Below are 16,162 nucleotides of genomic sequence, written 5' to 3' on the forward strand. Positions count from 1 at the left end.
CAATTCTCCCAAAGACCCTCCCCTCGTTTCACTCGACTCCTCTCCAGAACTTCAAGTCTCTCCTCTTTCAGATCGCGTTGGACAAGAAAGTGGAAACCGAGCTCGAAACGACGATCGTCTCCGTCGACGACGACGCCTCTAAGAGCTGGAGCAGCGAGGAGGACGTGAAGTTGAGACACGAGAGCCGCTCGTGCTCGAGGAACTCGGAGAGGTTCGAGTATCCCGCGGAGAATCCGAACATCAGCGAAGGCAGCGTCTCCGACGAGGCTGAAGCAGGAACGGAAGAAAGGACGAGCGCCGGACGACGGTCCGCCGTTTCCGTTTTGTCCGCGGAACGGTTACTGACCAGCGAAAGTCTGCAGTACCCTAACGATGCTCCACAGTCAGAAGACATCCAAGAAACGCAGGCGACCACGCCGTCGCGAAGTTCCGGGAGCCCTAAGAAACTCAGCCGCTCGCCTAGTCGCAACTCTATCGAGCTTGAAGCGTTAAAATCACCGGGTCGGAGCTCTCGAGCCAGCTCGCGCAAATTGGTTAGTTAATTTTGTAAGATGGTTGCGAGGAATCGAGGAAATGGAGACGACACTAGATTCACGGATATTCACTGTTTAGTTTGTTCTATCCTTAGACAGATTGATATTCGTTTATTTAGATTTTAGAAATTAGAGGGTTGAAGGTAGATAATTAGTATACACTTAACTGTAAAATTGACTCTAATGTACAAATGTTTATAAAATTCAATGAGTCAAATGGAAGGAGTGTTAAATATGTGTTAGTTATAAGTAACTGAAGTTTATGCAGTATTCGTGTAATTGGAACTTGCAATTACTTGTGATTGAAATGTATGGATTACTGTTTATATAATTAGAAATAGTCACTGATAATTGAGATCAGAATGTTCTGTGACTAAGAGAATATCTTCAGACAAATGAGAAATTTGAGTTTCATTACATGGCTCATACTGTACACAATTTAATGTTCATCGCGCGAACCTCATGTGCAGAGTATTGACTCCGACAAAAAGGAACCTGCGGAGCTCAGACCGGAGACGCCAGTTTCTTCATTAGCGAATTGCGAAGATGAGCCACCGGTAACAGCGGAACGCAGCGAGTCCCGTGCGGATTCGAAATCAGTAGGATCACCGGCGATCATCATTGCCTCTAGGCCTCATTCCAGCGAGGCTTCCACTTTCATAGACAACCGTGTAGAAGACCCCGTGGAATTAAATGAGAACGACGGAAGGGAGAGTGCCCATAGGGTAAGTACTTGAAGAAAATTCAGCGGAGACTTGAATTCATTGAATGTCTGCATTGCAGTTCGTTGATGAATCCAATGGTAGCAACGAGAGCAACGAGAGCAACGAGAGCAACACTGTAGAGGAAGGACAGAGCAGAGATAGCTCCAGCGAGACGAACACAGAGCCAGGAATCTTGAAGATCGAGGTAGTTGACGTTAACCTCTTGCCATACAATGGGAAATGAGACTCTTGATGAAGACTTCTAGATTGATTTCATAAAAATTAGTGTTATTCACTGTTCAGGGATGAAAGTGAAAGACTATTTTGCTATTACCAATTTATTCTCTTCAAATTAATTCTGCATTCACAGTGGAAAAAATTCTTTGTCATTTTATTTTGTCAGACTGAGCCCTTGGAACCAGTGTCGCGACCTCGGAGAACCGTAGCGTCCAAAGTTCCTCGCCCTACGAAGAGATATAGAAGTACTGGAAGAGGAAACTCAGAGAAATTGAAGCCAGTGGTGCAAACTTGCTTCACCGACCTTGAGAGCAAAGAATGGTAACCCATTGAAGAGTATTAACCCTTTGCAATCCTAAGTGCTCTTGGTTTCTACCTTTGAGGTTCAATTACAGCTTAATATGAAGCTCTATTTATTTATTCAAAAATATTTAGGAGTCATTGAAATGTTACCTTTAATTGGTACAATTGTGATACTACAAATGAATATAGAAAAAATTGTTAAAACAGGTAGAGGTTGTAATAAAATAGAATGTCGAGTCTGACTCGACATAGGACTGCAAAGGGTTAAAATGAAAGGAATGTGGGAAGAAATATTTCTTTCCTAATGGAAAGTATACTTTTTCCAGGGAGACCGTCATGAAGGGATTGAAGACTTTGTCCCACGTCACGAAGAATCAACCGGAATACTTGGATGCTCACGCCACACCAACGATTAATCGACTTCTGGGTCAACAGATAAAGAGCCTTCGGTCACAGGTCGCTCGTACCGCGTGTACAGCAGCAGGCGACGTTTTCTCCTCGCGAATTCGTGGCATTGATCAGGTGATCCATCAAGAGTGACTGTTGACCCTTTACTCTATGATTTATTTGTCAACTGTGACGGATACAACTTTGTCGTTAATAATTCATTCGAGGAAGAGACAAACTGTAGATACATTCTATGCCTGGTTGCTCTGAAGTATAATAATTCATAACAGTTATAATTCTAGTAAAATGACAAAGAATACATTTGACTGTTCGGTAGTTCTAGTATTAAACTCTGTTGAAAATCTTCACCGAGTCTATTTTCAGTATTAATGAAGTAAATTCTTGTAAATTTCATTTTCTGAATCAAGTGACATTCTGGACACGTTATTATAAGACAAGAGTTTCACTTCATTACAATAGTTGAGTTCAGTGTGGAATCTCATGAATTTTATTTGTGATAGGACTTCGATGACATAGCTGCGCCCTTGCTGCACAGAACGGCCGACACAAATCGGTTTCTACGCGCGGATTGCAACGCAGCCCTTGATCGGATGATCGAGCACTTACCTCCGCATAAAACAATTGGTGTGATAGTTCAGCGTGGCGCTGGGTAAACGAGTTACCTTTAACCCTATCAATTTTGGTTGCTGCGTTGGTTCAACTGGAAGACTGATTTAATGATTTTCTTCTAGTCATCAGAACGCCATCGTAAGGGCAGCAACAGCTAGACTACTGACCTCCATAGTCGAGCGAATGGGACCAGAACAGACAATGACATTGCCAAAGGACGTCAGAGACAAATTATTGATCACCGGCGCAAGATTATTGATCGATGGTAACCTGGACGCTAGGTAGAGTACACATTAACACAAGAGTTTTTCTTTTGTTGCAAAGAAAAGCAGGAACAATTATTAATTATTTGCTGCTACAATGTTTGCATTACATTATTATCAACTTAGCTACGTTATTAAACATTTTCATTTCACACCGAGGAGACTAGTTGAAAGATTTAAACTGGTTCTACTAACTTACACAGTTCAATTGACAATTAACTCATGGCATCTTTGTCATTTTTTAGGAATCACGCCAAGAGAATGTTCCGACGCCTGATGCGTTGCGAGGGTTTCAACAAGACTTTAACGGAAGCGGTACCGGAAGTGACGTTGAGACACATCGACAAGACCCTGAAGACCCTTTAACGAAGTTGATCTTCGCGCCACGGGTGATCATGTAAATCATGAATTCCCGTTAATCCTCGTCTCGATCCAAAAAGACTGTGTCTCGCGAGAAACGGTATTAAAAGAACGTTGGTTCCGAATGGAACTTCGACGCCGAAGAAAATATTGTACTCCTAGCCGACTGATTTCTTTCGGGTGACGTTTTGATACTCCGATTCCTCTTCACGCCCGAAACGAGCGAGGCATCTCTGCACAACCCAGACTTCTATGATTTCCTTTTTCCATAATCGATTTTTATCATTCCCACGCAACTCCGAATCACGTTGTTTGTTGACCTTAGCGAAGGAAATTGCGATGCTGAAGCTCATTGTGTATATACTCTTTGCATAAACATTGCTCTGACATGTAGCGTAAGTAGGGAAATTAGACTATGTAAAAATGGTTGTGTTAAATATGGTGAGACAAGAAATTTAATGTTGCTATTCATACGTATTGTCTACGATCTTGTTCCTTTCTATGTTAAATTTGTTGCCATCGTGACGCTACCATTTGGAATCTTAATACCTCGAAAGATGTTGCTGTCATCGAAGAGATGTTTGTACAGAATTGTTTTATGAAGATTCGCAGCTGGACCACTGTGTCAGAGTATGATTATCGACGACTTTCCACTGCACTAGTCATTATTGTAATTTGAGGTAGCTTTGGGAGCTTTGGGTTTTATTCTATTAATAAATTTTATGAATTCTCCATCTCGAAGGATCTGTGTAGGGAACTCCAAATGCTTTTACATACTTACTGATTTAGAAACTCGACTTTACATACAACTGTTAACCAAAATGAAATGTGATATACGGGAGAGTGAAACATTGCGAAGATTCATCGAACGAGCAGTAGGTTTTCTTCACCGGCTCTTCTCCAGGGAGTCGCAGGAAGGAAATTGTAGTTACGTCTCCTCGGAGAAAGGAACTCATTGCTGACGGTAATGATTCCGTTTCGACGGGGTCACAAGTTGTTGCTATGTAAAACCATTAAATGTACGTTCAGATTTGGGAAGACACATTTGTTTATAGAGATAGGTATTTTATATGAACGTTCGTATGCGTGAAACGGTGATTAGACGTATGCTTCTGCAACACATTTCTAACTTTTGTATCCTTCAAGCCTGAAACGGTCGAAGACGATTCTAGATTTGATATTCGGACAAGTTTTCTGTAGATTCCGATGTAAATACGTGGACAACTGTGTACTGTACAAAACGATAGGAACCGAACAGAAAAGAGAAGAAAAAAAACAAAAGAGAACGTAGAACTTGCTCAGAACGGATGAATTCGATCCAACGTTCCGTGGTGCAATAAATTATTTATAATATTTGTATTTATATACATTACGAAATTAATTATAAATGCGTCACACATACGTGTACACTGATTTATCAAAGAAGAAATATATACTATTAAGTAATGAAATCAGACCTGCGACTGTGTCTACGTGCTTGATATTCTTTTATTTCTTTGTAAACAACAGCATTCGAGGAACGTAAATCTGACAGATTACATTGAAATATTTTTCTTTCTTATCTTAATGAAATGGAGGAAACGTTCCTGAAGCAAAACTTGTTAGAGAAGAAGATTGTAATTATTCTGAGTACCATTGAGAATGTTGTAAGAAAAGTTTTTTATTGTTTTTCATTTGGAAAGGACATTATTGTATAATTTATTATAAGTTTCTGGACAAAATTTAGATCAGAAGAGACGACGTCTATGTATCATTCGTAGTAGAGCACACTGACAACATTTTGGGAGAATGTTCACCGATATTCATCAGAGCAACTTGCGAAGAAGAATCAGCAGTATACGATATTAATTTAGTCAGCTATCTGTCAATTACTGAAGACGACAGAGACAGCCTGGACACAATTGTTTCAACTCCAATATTAAGTCACAATTAAAAACTGTTTAATGATGCTTGATGAGTTCAACATTTTTTTATTATTCTTTACTTTTGCTTCTCATGTAACTTTTAACGTATGATTTTTGTTCATAGTAAAAGCATTTTGTGACACAAGCCATGAACAAGAAGAATATCCAACAGATGCAGAGAATGGAAAAAAGGACAGATCAATATTCACCACAGGATCAAGCTCTCCCAAATGGGAATTACTAGGCATCTGTAATCTCGATCTAATGCCTCTGATACTAGGTACTGGACTCTTTATTTTAAACAAACTTTGTCTTCCAGTTTTCCATTCTTGACAAAATGATATTCTTCTTAATGATAATTTTTCTTCATTCAGGGGAACGAAGCTACACAGAGAAACTAGTATTGGAAACTCCAACATTCTCTTATGATGGATCGCTGGTGTCCTGGCAGAATCTTCCACTTCTGATAGCAACAATATCTCTGGATTGTGAACCATTGTTTCAGCACATTGAAGCGAATTTTCTGAATATTACTGTGGAAAGTGTATACAATCTACCAGAAAATTTCACACAGAACTCTGAGTACAAAGCTGGTACCATAGTGTACAGTGATTCAGAGGTGAACGGAGGTTCCTTTGTAATATTAATATAAATTTATGAAATTCTTTTAAATCTCATTTAGATTATTGACATTTATCATATAATAATATTTCTTTAAAAGTGGGACATCTCTTCTCAATTTACCTTATGTAAATCTTCATGGAAATAATATGACTGTGATTTGATCAGGTCCCAGAAAATTTATTTTTCGAGCACGGTGTATGGACGACGTACAGAGACGTGGAGAGGACGAAACGTTGGAACACCTTGGCTAATTTGGAGAACCGTGCACGGTTGTCGAAGTACAAATTGGACTGTGACTATCAGGGACTGAAGAATTCGTTTAAGGATCAAATAAATTTTGAGGTGCAATTTCTATCTCTCAAGTTTAGAGAATAATCACATGCTGATATAAGTTATTATTATAGGAAAAAGTATGCGAAGATACGCCACGGATTGAATGGAACGCTGTACACCGATGCATAATGTGGGAAATGGGAATCGAAGCAATGAAAAATCATATTAGAAAGTAAAATATACCTCTTTCACTTTGAAAGTAAAATATAACTTAATTTTCTTGTGAAGCTGGACATGTTAACAGATAGTTGATTCCTTCATCAATGTTTAAAGTAACCGATAACTTGATAAAATCATATTCAAGGTACAAATTTTGGCCTTTCCAATTCATGGTGGTGGATAGAAATACTCCAGAGAAATCAAAAGGAAGCAGTGCACCAACAGTTGAATTGTATCAGTGTTACGTCGACCTTTCTGAGCTTCTTTTCCCAGGAAGTAAGTGAAATGTACAAAACACAATAAAATGAGTTCATGCTTCTAAACTGAAGCATCTTTTACATTGAAATTTTTACTTTTTGCAGAGACAAGTTGCCGAGTTGTTGGACAATTGTACACGTACAATGCTGCAGATATAACTGCAATTATTGGTGTTGAAAACAATATTTTTATTCTGGAAACACAAAGTAAGGAAGTGAAAGGCAAGGAGAAGAGACATAAAACCTCAAAAGTATGATAGTAGACTTCTAGAATTAATACTAATATTTAAATTAATAAGTAATTACTTAAATTAGTAAACATTTCGTTTGTAGCATTCGATTTTGAGTTCTGAGTCTGAGACGCCCCTGAATACAGCATTAACTTCGATTAACGAACAAGCGACTGTGATCGTGATTGAAGTGGAACTTCATCAACCCCTAATCCCCTGTAATATTTCATCAGAGTTTTCATACTTGTAAGTTCTACAGAATTAATTAAGCTATAATTGTAAATTGATCAATATGTAATTGTCAAAAAAGGTAAATAGATACGACTACTTTCAGAATCAACGATTTGATTCCAAAAAGGACGAAAAAGAAGCTGTACGCGTACTCCGGTGACGTAGCAGAGAAACAATACATGAATTGTATCAAAAAATTGGTCGAAGTTCTCACAGAAAGTTATCGAGTATGATTAAGTTAATTTCTACTAAAATTTATATATCATCTATTAAAATACTTATATTTACTTATCTAATATTTATCTATTAAAAAATCACTTAAATTCTGATGTGATCAAGCTAGGATTTTTGCGATGAAAATAAGAAGAGCAACGAAGAAAAGAAAAAGAAATACTGTTACGACCCTAAATCAGTAAATATTAATTCAATGCAATCCACAGAATAATATTAAAAAAAGGTTTTGAAAAAAGGCCAGAATTAAGTAGGTTCGTTAAACATTTCAGGATGAACTAACATGTTTCACGCAATACCTCTACAGAACCGGCACATACTTAGCACTGCGTAACACGTTAAGATCAAAAATCATACTGCTGCTGGATCAAAGATTCAAGATACCATCGAATCTGATCAACAATTCTGAAACTCAGGTGCTCATGTTTGAAGAAGGAAGCACAATAAAATAAGAACCGTAGAAACTGTGAAATTGTAGAACCTGAAGTATCAGGAATTTTAAACAAGAATATTAGACATAGTATTGTTATTGAAGAAGAGAAGGAAGGACAATTAAATGTAATATATAATTGTTGTAATTCACAGAACTTCATTGCATCGGTGTACACGTATTTGGTGGAACAGATGCACGTGGCGATAAATACCGTTGTTGAAGGCAGATGCACGGACGATTTCTCAAAAACTTTGAACGTAGAAGTGTTAGATTTATTTGCTGAAGAAGCTTATGAGCTTGGAAACCTCGACAAAGCAAGACACTATTATAGAACTGTAAATTTATCTTAATTACACTATTACTTGTATAAATAAGAATGATGTTACTGTAATGAATATCTTTATTGGATAAGAAATATAATATAGAAGGATATTTATTAACAATCTCGGTTTTCAGGCAGTAGCAGAGTCTAAGAATGATCCGGTGCTATGGACAAAATATGCAATTTTCCTTAAAAAAATTGGTGACGTTGAACGTGCGAAACATTGTTGCTTAGAGGCAATTTCGTTAGACAGACGATATGTATTAGCGTAAATAGTTCATTATGATTTCATTTGTACACAAATTTTTAATGAGATTAATTATGAATCTTAACGTCATTAGATTATTACTTTATGCGGCGATATTATTTGAAGATAAAAGGTATAAAGAGGCAGAGATATTTTTAATGGCCATTACTGATTTTCATCCAAGATTCTTTGAAGGCTGGCTTATTTTGCATCTGTTTTACATACGAACTGAATATTACCCAGGTAAATTGATAGTTAGAAATACTATTGAAACTTGGAAATTTGTGAAAAACGAAACTTTATCTGTATATTTGTATGTAGGAATAGATCTTACGTTTCGTGTAGCAGAAAAGTGTATGAAAGACAAGGTTCATCCAATAAAGCTTCCTAATGAACCATTCGCTTGGTCCACCATTCACTGTCCAAATGATAATTTGTATATGAACACTGCAGTATTTTTACTAAAACTACATCTCTGTGAGGTAGTGCACATTAAATCTCCAAAAAATATAATGCAAGGTCTTGTGTATTAAATATCTTCCTTAAAATACAAGTAACATGAACATTATTAGTTTGCAGGAATTGCATTGGCAGAAGAAATGTCTCAATCTGATCAGTCATTACACTTTTTATATTATATGGCAGTGGAGCATTATTTGTCTAATAGATATGAAGATGCAATTTCTCATTTAAATAAAATCAAATGCAGTTATGGAATGGTTGGCATTTACTAATATTTTATTCATACAATCAACTATTGTAAATGGTACTTATTATTTTTTTAGGATTACTCAATCAGTAGTTTAATGGGCCATTGCTATTTTAAAATAGATGACAATGAAAAAGCTATAGAATGTTATGAATTTGCACGTATGTTATTTGACAGACCCACGGATCTGCATTTGGTAGAAGTTAGATTAGGATACTATTATTATGATAATGGTGATTATGAACGTGCAAGAAATATATTTCTAAGTGCGTGCAAGTCCTCACCGACTTCGCAAACTTGGCTAGGTGCTGGCTTAAGTTACTATGAGGTCAGATAAAAATGTTCAATTAAAGGATGTCACCTGATTGAGAAACTTTTTGTTGAATACATATTCTATTTTAGCTTAAAGAGTTTACAGAAGCAGAGACAGCCCTGTCCGAAGCAAATAGAATTGACAATTTGAATCCAGATATATGGGGCTGTTTATGCCTGTTAAATATAACTCTTAGAAGATATGACGAATTTTGCCAATGTTACAGGGAAATGGTGAAAGTAAGTTATGTTTCAAAGTGTACCTTAATTTATTAAGTACTCAGGTACACTAAAAGAATGAGACAAGATGAGTTTATTAACAACATTTATTGTTTATTTTCCCATATATCAGAATAATCTTAAAAATAGAAAACTGTGGCTGAGAATAACAAACGCGATGGAGGCTGTGGATTATGCACCACCAATTTTGGTAACAGAACATCATGACCTTATCGAAAATTACAGCGAAGAAGCATTCGAGGAACAGTTTTAAAACGGTAATGGCACTGGATACAAAACAAAGAGGACACATGGAGAACTGTTAATTAGCATAAAATAAAAATCATGATGGCACCTGATCAATAAACGAAACAAGTCGTTAAACAAAAAAATTCCACAATTGTTCTGATACCAACGAAATAAATTTTACATGTAGCCATTTCATACCATTTATACCACACTGATGAAAATTAAACATACGTATTCGCATTATTGCATTCGATTCTGTATAAGGGCAAATTTATACTTTAGATATTAATTAAATAATCACATGGTGGCGCAGTTTTTGTGTACTAACCAAATGTTACCTCATGTCGTCAATAAAAAATAAAATGTAAGCAAAAAGTTAACAAAAATATCGCATCATGAGAGAAAGAGAAAAAAAAGGAAATGAGCAATAAATAATATTTTAGTAAAAAGGTGTAAATAAATATATTTATATATAAACTATAAAGTAACGTAACATTGCTTCTCGACTAAGGTCAAATAAATATAGTGTGTTGTTTCAATCTTTATGATATTTAAACTGACCGTTGTTTCTGAAACAACGGTTCACGAAATATCGTTTCTTCTTCAAATCATTTAAATGATGTACACATATATATATATATCAATCTCTAATATATAGCTAACAGCTATTGCCAATTATAAAAATATTCGAGTGCGATTTAAACAGACGTCAGTACTCTATATCGTAGAATTTCATATAAAATATCAAAAACACGGGTCGTGGCATTGTTATTCTTTAGGTATGGTATGTAAAAGCACTATAAACATTAACGTTAATCCTTTGCAATCTTTCATACCTTTCTTAACAAAACAAAGAACCATATATCATGGACAACAAAAATATTATTCGTTAATAGACTTGATACATAAATTTATGTATTAGAACATAAGAAAATCTTTCACAGAAATCTAAAAGAAATTAAACAAATCAAAACCGCAAAGGATTAAAGAATTCCAATGTGATTGTGCGCAATTAACATCACCCAATTAATAATGGTGATTCCGAAAGTATCTCAGAAGTTTCTTTCACAAATCCTGTTTAAAAAAAAAAGAAACAGGCGTTTCTCGTGATTCATCTTATACACTTTAAGATATAATCGTTTAGGAATTTATAAATTAAATGATATTTTCATTTGTGTCCTCAAAAATTGCTTTCAAACGACAACTCAAAAATGACAATCTAATTTCTATTAGAAAACTCACTGATCAATGTTCATCCGTGACAAAAGAAAAAAATAAAATAACTTCTAATTCTATTTCGAGGGACCATTTGTAATAGAAGCGAGCATTGAAAATGTTTCTAATATCAAAAATCGATGTAATATCTGTTCGATTGCATTACAGCTAATTGATACAGTTCTTATTGCAAAATATTACAGCTCTACTGCAATATCCTTTACCTCCTCGACTTGCTTTTTATCCTCCTTCGTCGAGCTATCGATAAGAGTATTTTCTGGACTCGTTTCACCGCGGTTCGCAGTGTCGTTTAATTTCTTCTCAGACGATCCAACGTTTCCATCTATTTTCTCGTCTGGGAGTGATGTCTCCTTCTCAACCGACTCGTCGTTGTAGACTACTTGATTCTCAGTATGTATCACAGAATGTGCTTCAGCCTTCGGCGATGACACAGATTCATCTACTATCGATGATGTCCTTTCCTCTTTAATAATTTCATCTTTGATATTATCACAGTCATTGTTTACAACCTTTTCGCCAACTTGCTCTAGCGATTGCTGATCATCTATGCTCGAAATTTCTTCTACCATGACGGTATCATCTAGCGCGTTATTGCTTTCATCTGGTACTGATTCCACTTTAAGTTCAGTATCATTAGGAACCGATACCTCGGAAGACGTGGAGCAGATTTGCAAATTTTCCGTTGCATTATTCGCAGATTCTTCGGGTTGGCTACTCTCCGTTGCATTATTTGCCAATTTTTCGAGTTGGGTATTTTCCGTTGAATTCTTTGCCAATTCTTCGAGTTGGCCAGTTTCCGTTGCATCATTTGCGAATTCTTCGAGTTGGCTACTCTCCGTTGCATCGTTTGCCAATTCTTCCAGTTGACTATTCTCCGTTGTATCATTTGCAAATTTGTCGAGTTGACTATTCTCATTGCAGCGATTATTCAATTCTTTGTCATCTTTGGTAATATCACCAGGATTTTTAGCATTCGACGATGTACTTTCTGCTAAGGAAATCGAGGAAGCTTCTTTTACTTCCATTTCAGATGTTTCATTTTGATCAGCATTTTTCACATCTAATACTTCGTCCTTTGTCTCAGACATTTCCACTTCATTAGTTAAATCAGAGTTGCATATTTCTAGTGCCTCATTGTTCTCTATTGCATCCTCCTGTTCAGGTTTCGTTGAAACGATGTTGGAGCACTCCTGAGTTTCAACTTTTTCAGAAGAGTTCGTGTTTAAATTCAGATCCTCTGATTTCATGTTTTCTGTAACAGGCTTTGGTGATTTAACAGATTGAGATTTCTGTACAGTTTTCTGCGTCTGGGATTTAAGTTCATCTTCCCCACACTGTTGAGAATTTGCGTCATTATCTTCTCGCATAATCTCCTTCCTTTGATGATATGGATACTTCGCGTCACCCTCTTTTTTCTTTTGCGAGTGTGATCTTTTTACGTTAGGAGACTTCTGATTGTTGAAGTAAGGTCCTTTCGACTTATCCTCAAATGACTTTTGACGACGGAAAGATTCACTTTCAGGCATAGACGGTTCTACGTCCGAATGACTATACGTAACTCGAGTCCTTTGTCGTGGACCGACTCTTCCTGTTCCAGCTATGCTCGGTGAATTTACTGAAATATATTGTTATCATATAATATAACAATACATGAAATGTAAGTAGCATGAAGTACCTTTAACGCTCATTACAGAACGTTTAGTTGTGTTGCCTTGATTCACTGTAACTTTGATACTTTTGTCAGTAGCAACTACAGTCCTTTCTTCGGAAGTTGGAGATAAAGAAGTCTTAATTGGTATCGCTGCGTTGTTTCTATGTTGATCATACGCATTATGAGAACGATTATCATAATTGCCATAGAAGTTCTTCGAAGAACCACGATAAAGACGGTTCCCACCTTTACTGTGAGTGACATATTCGTTGTCTGGAAAAATTAGTTTAATATAGCAGTTCGTAAACTGTGTACAATATGCAGGGATAAATAAACGTACTATTAGAATATCTCCGATCAGAGTCTTTATGGTCTTTCTTTGTAAAGTCGCCTAATGTAGATCTTGTTTTCTTTGTCACATCATCTATAATATGCATCTGTAATGCAATAACTTTATTATCTAACATTAAAAATAATTTCACCTTAACATTCTTCCTAGCTGATAATACAAAAATGATTTTATTATATAAAACACAATAGAGATACATCTTGCCCAAGTTGTTAATAATCATACTTTATCATTATCCCATTCTCTACGCCAATTTCCTTCTGCAGTTCTTTGCCTGCTGATGCGATCTTCATCAATGCGGTTCCTCTCTGCTCTCCAAGCATCGTATCCTGGCTGAGATTCATCTCTATAATTCCCTTTATGCACTTTATTATCCTGCACAAAATTAATACTGTTAATTCTTTGCAATTAGAAAAGAACACCAAAATATAATATTATTACATACTTTTTGTATGTGATTTTCTCTTCCTCCAAACTTTTTCTTAAAACTGCCCCTTATTACTTTATTATGGAACCTATTCCCAGAAGATTCTTTCGCATATTCTGTGCTAGGTTCCTCTCGTTCGGAATCTGCTAGAAAATTGTATTTGGGATCTGGTGGTGGTCCTTCTCCCTGCAAAATATTACATTTTTGGAATTCAAGATAATGTATATCTCTCTTCTATAAAAATAAATAATAGACACATGGATGTTTCGTAGTAGTAGATATGTTAGTTGTTTCATATAAAGCGGAACACTAATGGGATGATATAGATCTACATACATTAATAGAAAACAGATTTTATACAAAATCTCTTTACACACTTGAGCAAACGAATGTATCTTTTTTCCTTCGTTCCCAGTAGCATGGGATTGCAATGTGTACTCATGCTTCTCTTTGGCTGATTTCTGCTTAGCTTTTGGTGGATTTGAAAATTCTGGAGGTTCCTTCCTCTCTGGCCAATCGGACGATGGTACCATTTGCACTAAGGCATTCAGTTTTGCTGCATTCTTTTTATCTTCTTCCACTTCCTGGTAACAAAAGTGATTTAACAAAGTCAATATAAAATACAATTTCTTAGATATCCAAAATTCCCATATACGACTGTACCTGATGTCTTCTCCTAATTTCTTCATTTTGTTGTCGTATTTTATTAATTTTTGCTTCGAGTGCATTCGCTGCCATCTGAAAATTAGATCCAATGTAAAAACCTGAATTGCTTCAAATTTAATGAATCGATCACAGTAAGCAGAACTTTTTAAACAATAAACTACTGTATATGTCTTAAGTATAAAAGTAAGTAGCCAGACTTATTCATGTCACGTTCCATTCCATAGCGTTTTCATATCCAAATTCCATACTAGCTCTATAAATAATTCAACTTACAACACGTGATTTATCATATAAAAATAATTGTACCTTCCCACGAAAAGAAGAAAAGTTTGTACAAAGCCGTAGGTTAGAACAATTGAATTAATTGAAATCCTTGGCAAACCTCAAATTTACACGTTATTCAGAGTTACATGTATGAACGTGTGTTTTCAATAAGAACCAATGCATCCGTGCATCGCCACACATATATAAATACATATTCATCGGTTTATGTAAATGGAAAAACTTAACGCAGTGGAATGTAGGTTTCAATGCTAGCCCGACCTCAGGTGAGATTAACGTGTACATTAAGAATATAGGTCACATGCACACGGAATTTCTTGCTATTTCAAGAGAAATGCCGCCTGAATCGCGAGTACGATTATTTCGATACATAGCAATGATATTAATGTGCGCAGAGGAACGTACAGTTACAAGTAAATAATGGACACTGGGAAGAAAAATATTAAAACATCACAGTCAACGGTGTTATGTTGTTCTCACTGAAAACTTAGCCACATACACCACTACCAAACACTACTCTCTTAGTTTGCTAAGGGAGACCATTCGCATGACAACGCGACAGTTACGAATGTTCTTAATGCAGATAAGAAAAATTACTATAGCTCAGTGGTTTTCATTTCAATTAATTTATTTCGTTTAAAGTATAGCTTAAGAACGTGCACTTTTCGAGAAATTCGAATATTTTGGTGATTTAATCTCATGGAAGATGTACCAAAAAATAAAGTACAGAAATAACAGACAATCACAGGAATAATAAAGTTTTTGCATGAATTTTCCGATTTATAGATATACCTAAAATTCACCAGCTGAAATACGTATTCTTTCTTATACCGTGATGTTCATTGGTATATAATATATATTTGTATATCCTGACTACTGTGTATTGAAGTATAACGGTCATTATTTACATCACACTGATTGTTAAATTCTTTTAAATTAATAATGTGAATTAATTACCCATTTCAGTGTTTTTTTTATTAATATTTATTATTTTATACGTATCATATATATTTGATGAAAAAATACATAACGCGCCATCTATGATGAAGTGTTCCAATTAATTAGAAGACTATGGTTACGCTATCTAGACTTAACAGTACGAAACTATTAGCATAGATATACCTGCAAAGCAAACAGCACAGTTTGTTTAAGCCTGATACCATTATTTGTTCAAATTTGTGCTAATTATCAATTCGCTTGGTCATATCTTCGTAAATGGAATCACAAATAATTTTATGCGCAGTATAGATTTTTTTCAAAATTTTAAAAATCTGGCAGTTAGCACACTATATTAATTTAAAATATAATATTGCCGATATAAAACGACTATGATTTTTACCTCAATCGTAGCTCTCTTTAACAAAGCAGTAACAGTCGTTCTATTTTATAAAATATTGTTACAATTATAAACATTCCACATCACTGGTTATGACAAAACGCTGGATGAACATCGCTGGCTCGGATTTGACATGCGCAGAATACAAAAGATTCCGTTCACATTTTGCAATGATTAGAGATTTCATGGTGTGTATACGCCGACGCATGATTCTCAATCGGTCGGGAATTATGGTAGAACAATGAAAGGCCGAAATTCCGAATTGTCTTCCAGTTTGAATCCAATCGATTGTACGGAGTGTTACACGTGCACGGGATGTAACCTATAAACGTCGTGGA

General features: G+C 35.7%; 3 protein-coding genes across 12 annotated transcripts in view; 2 read left to right on the forward strand and 1 right to left on the reverse strand.

The window, feature by feature from the left end:
* LOC116433699 (uncharacterized) overlaps positions 1–4,873 on the forward strand; it is a 36,879-nt gene extending 32,006 nt beyond the window's left edge. For all 4 annotated transcript variants that reach the window (XM_031992093.2, XM_031992111.2, XM_076371408.1 and 1 more), the window contains 8 exons: positions 72–533; positions 1,004–1,258; positions 1,317–1,442; positions 1,641–1,795; positions 2,104–2,299; positions 2,686–2,834; positions 2,917–3,075; positions 3,303–4,873. In XM_031992093.2, the coding sequence (XP_031847953.1) occupies positions 72–533; positions 1,004–1,258; positions 1,317–1,442; positions 1,641–1,795; positions 2,104–2,299; positions 2,686–2,834; positions 2,917–3,075; positions 3,303–3,423 (1,623 nt within the window). In that variant the 3' untranslated portion in view covers positions 3,424–4,873. The remainder of the gene's footprint in view (positions 1–71; positions 534–1,003; positions 1,259–1,316; positions 1,443–1,640; positions 1,796–2,103; positions 2,300–2,685; positions 2,835–2,916; positions 3,076–3,302) is intronic.
* A 44-nt stretch (positions 4,874–4,917) lies between these two features.
* Positions 4,918–10,298, forward strand: LOC116433896 (cilia- and flagella-associated protein 70). The gene is made up of 20 exons (XM_031992497.2): positions 4,918–5,063; positions 5,144–5,339; positions 5,446–5,601; positions 5,696–5,940; positions 6,111–6,287; positions 6,350–6,450; positions 6,583–6,713; positions 6,800–6,945; positions 7,028–7,170; positions 7,259–7,382; positions 7,499–7,567; positions 7,659–7,802; positions 7,972–8,154; positions 8,276–8,409; positions 8,483–8,631; positions 8,710–8,870; positions 8,961–9,107; positions 9,174–9,425; positions 9,500–9,649; positions 9,762–10,298. The coding sequence occupies exons 1-20, from the start codon at positions 4,989–4,991 to the stop codon at positions 9,900–9,902; spliced, it is 3,024 nt and encodes a 1,007-aa protein (XP_031848357.1). The 5' UTR covers positions 4,918–4,988; the 3' UTR covers positions 9,903–10,298.
* Positions 9,718–15,957, reverse strand: LOC116433720 (uncharacterized). Of its 7 annotated transcripts, none has more exons than XM_031992155.2 (8): positions 15,828–15,957; positions 14,204–14,278; positions 13,918–14,124; positions 13,559–13,726; positions 13,339–13,488; positions 13,105–13,201; positions 12,789–13,037; positions 9,718–12,728 (listed from the first exon to the last, which is right to left on the reverse strand). In XM_031992155.2, the coding sequence occupies exons 2-8, from the start codon at positions 14,276–14,278 to the stop codon at positions 11,290–11,292; spliced, it is 2,385 nt and encodes a 794-aa protein (XP_031848015.1). In that variant the 5' UTR covers positions 15,828–15,957; the 3' UTR covers positions 9,718–11,289. The 7 variants fall into 7 exon arrangements, with proteins under 7 accessions (XP_031848015.1, XP_031848019.1, XP_076227530.1 ...); XM_031992159.2 differs by lacking the exon at positions 15,828–15,957 and adding an exon at positions 15,086–15,236; XM_076371415.1 differs by lacking the exon at positions 15,828–15,957 and adding an exon at positions 15,201–15,232.
* Positions 15,958–16,162: the final 205 nt, after the last annotated feature.

This window comes from Nomia melanderi, chromosome 10, assembly GCF_051020985.1.
Source record: "Nomia melanderi isolate GNS246 chromosome 10, iyNomMela1, whole genome shotgun sequence".
Classification (NCBI taxonomy): Eukaryota; Metazoa; Arthropoda; class Insecta; order Hymenoptera; family Halictidae; genus Nomia; species Nomia melanderi.

What these genes read in the sequence shown, in the direction of transcription:
- LOC116433720 (XM_031992132.2), bottom strand. Translation starts at nt 14,773, where the DNA reads ATGTACACGTTAATCTCACCTGAG. An exon ending in GAGAAAATCACATACAAAAA is followed by an intron (nt 13,489 to 13,558) that starts GTATGTAATAAT and finishes AATTTTGTGCAG; the next exon opens with GATAATAAAGTGCATAAAGG. An exon ending in TGATCGGAGATATTCTAATA is followed by an intron (nt 13,038 to 13,104) that starts GTACGTTTATTT and finishes TAATTTTTCCAG; the next exon opens with ACAACGAATATGTCACTCAC.
- LOC116433896 (XM_031992497.2), top strand. Translation starts at nt 4,989, where the DNA reads ATGGAGGAAACGTTCCTGAAGCAAAACTTGTTAGAGAAGAAGATTGTA. An exon ending in TGAGTACCATTGAGAATGTT is followed by an intron (nt 5,064 to 5,143) that starts GTAAGAAAAGTT and finishes GACAAAATTTAG; the next exon opens with ATCAGAAGAGACGACGTCTA. An exon ending in TAAAACTACATCTCTGTGAG is followed by an intron (nt 8,871 to 8,960) that starts GTAGTGCACATT and finishes GAACATTATTAG; the next exon opens with TTTGCAGGAATTGCATTGGC.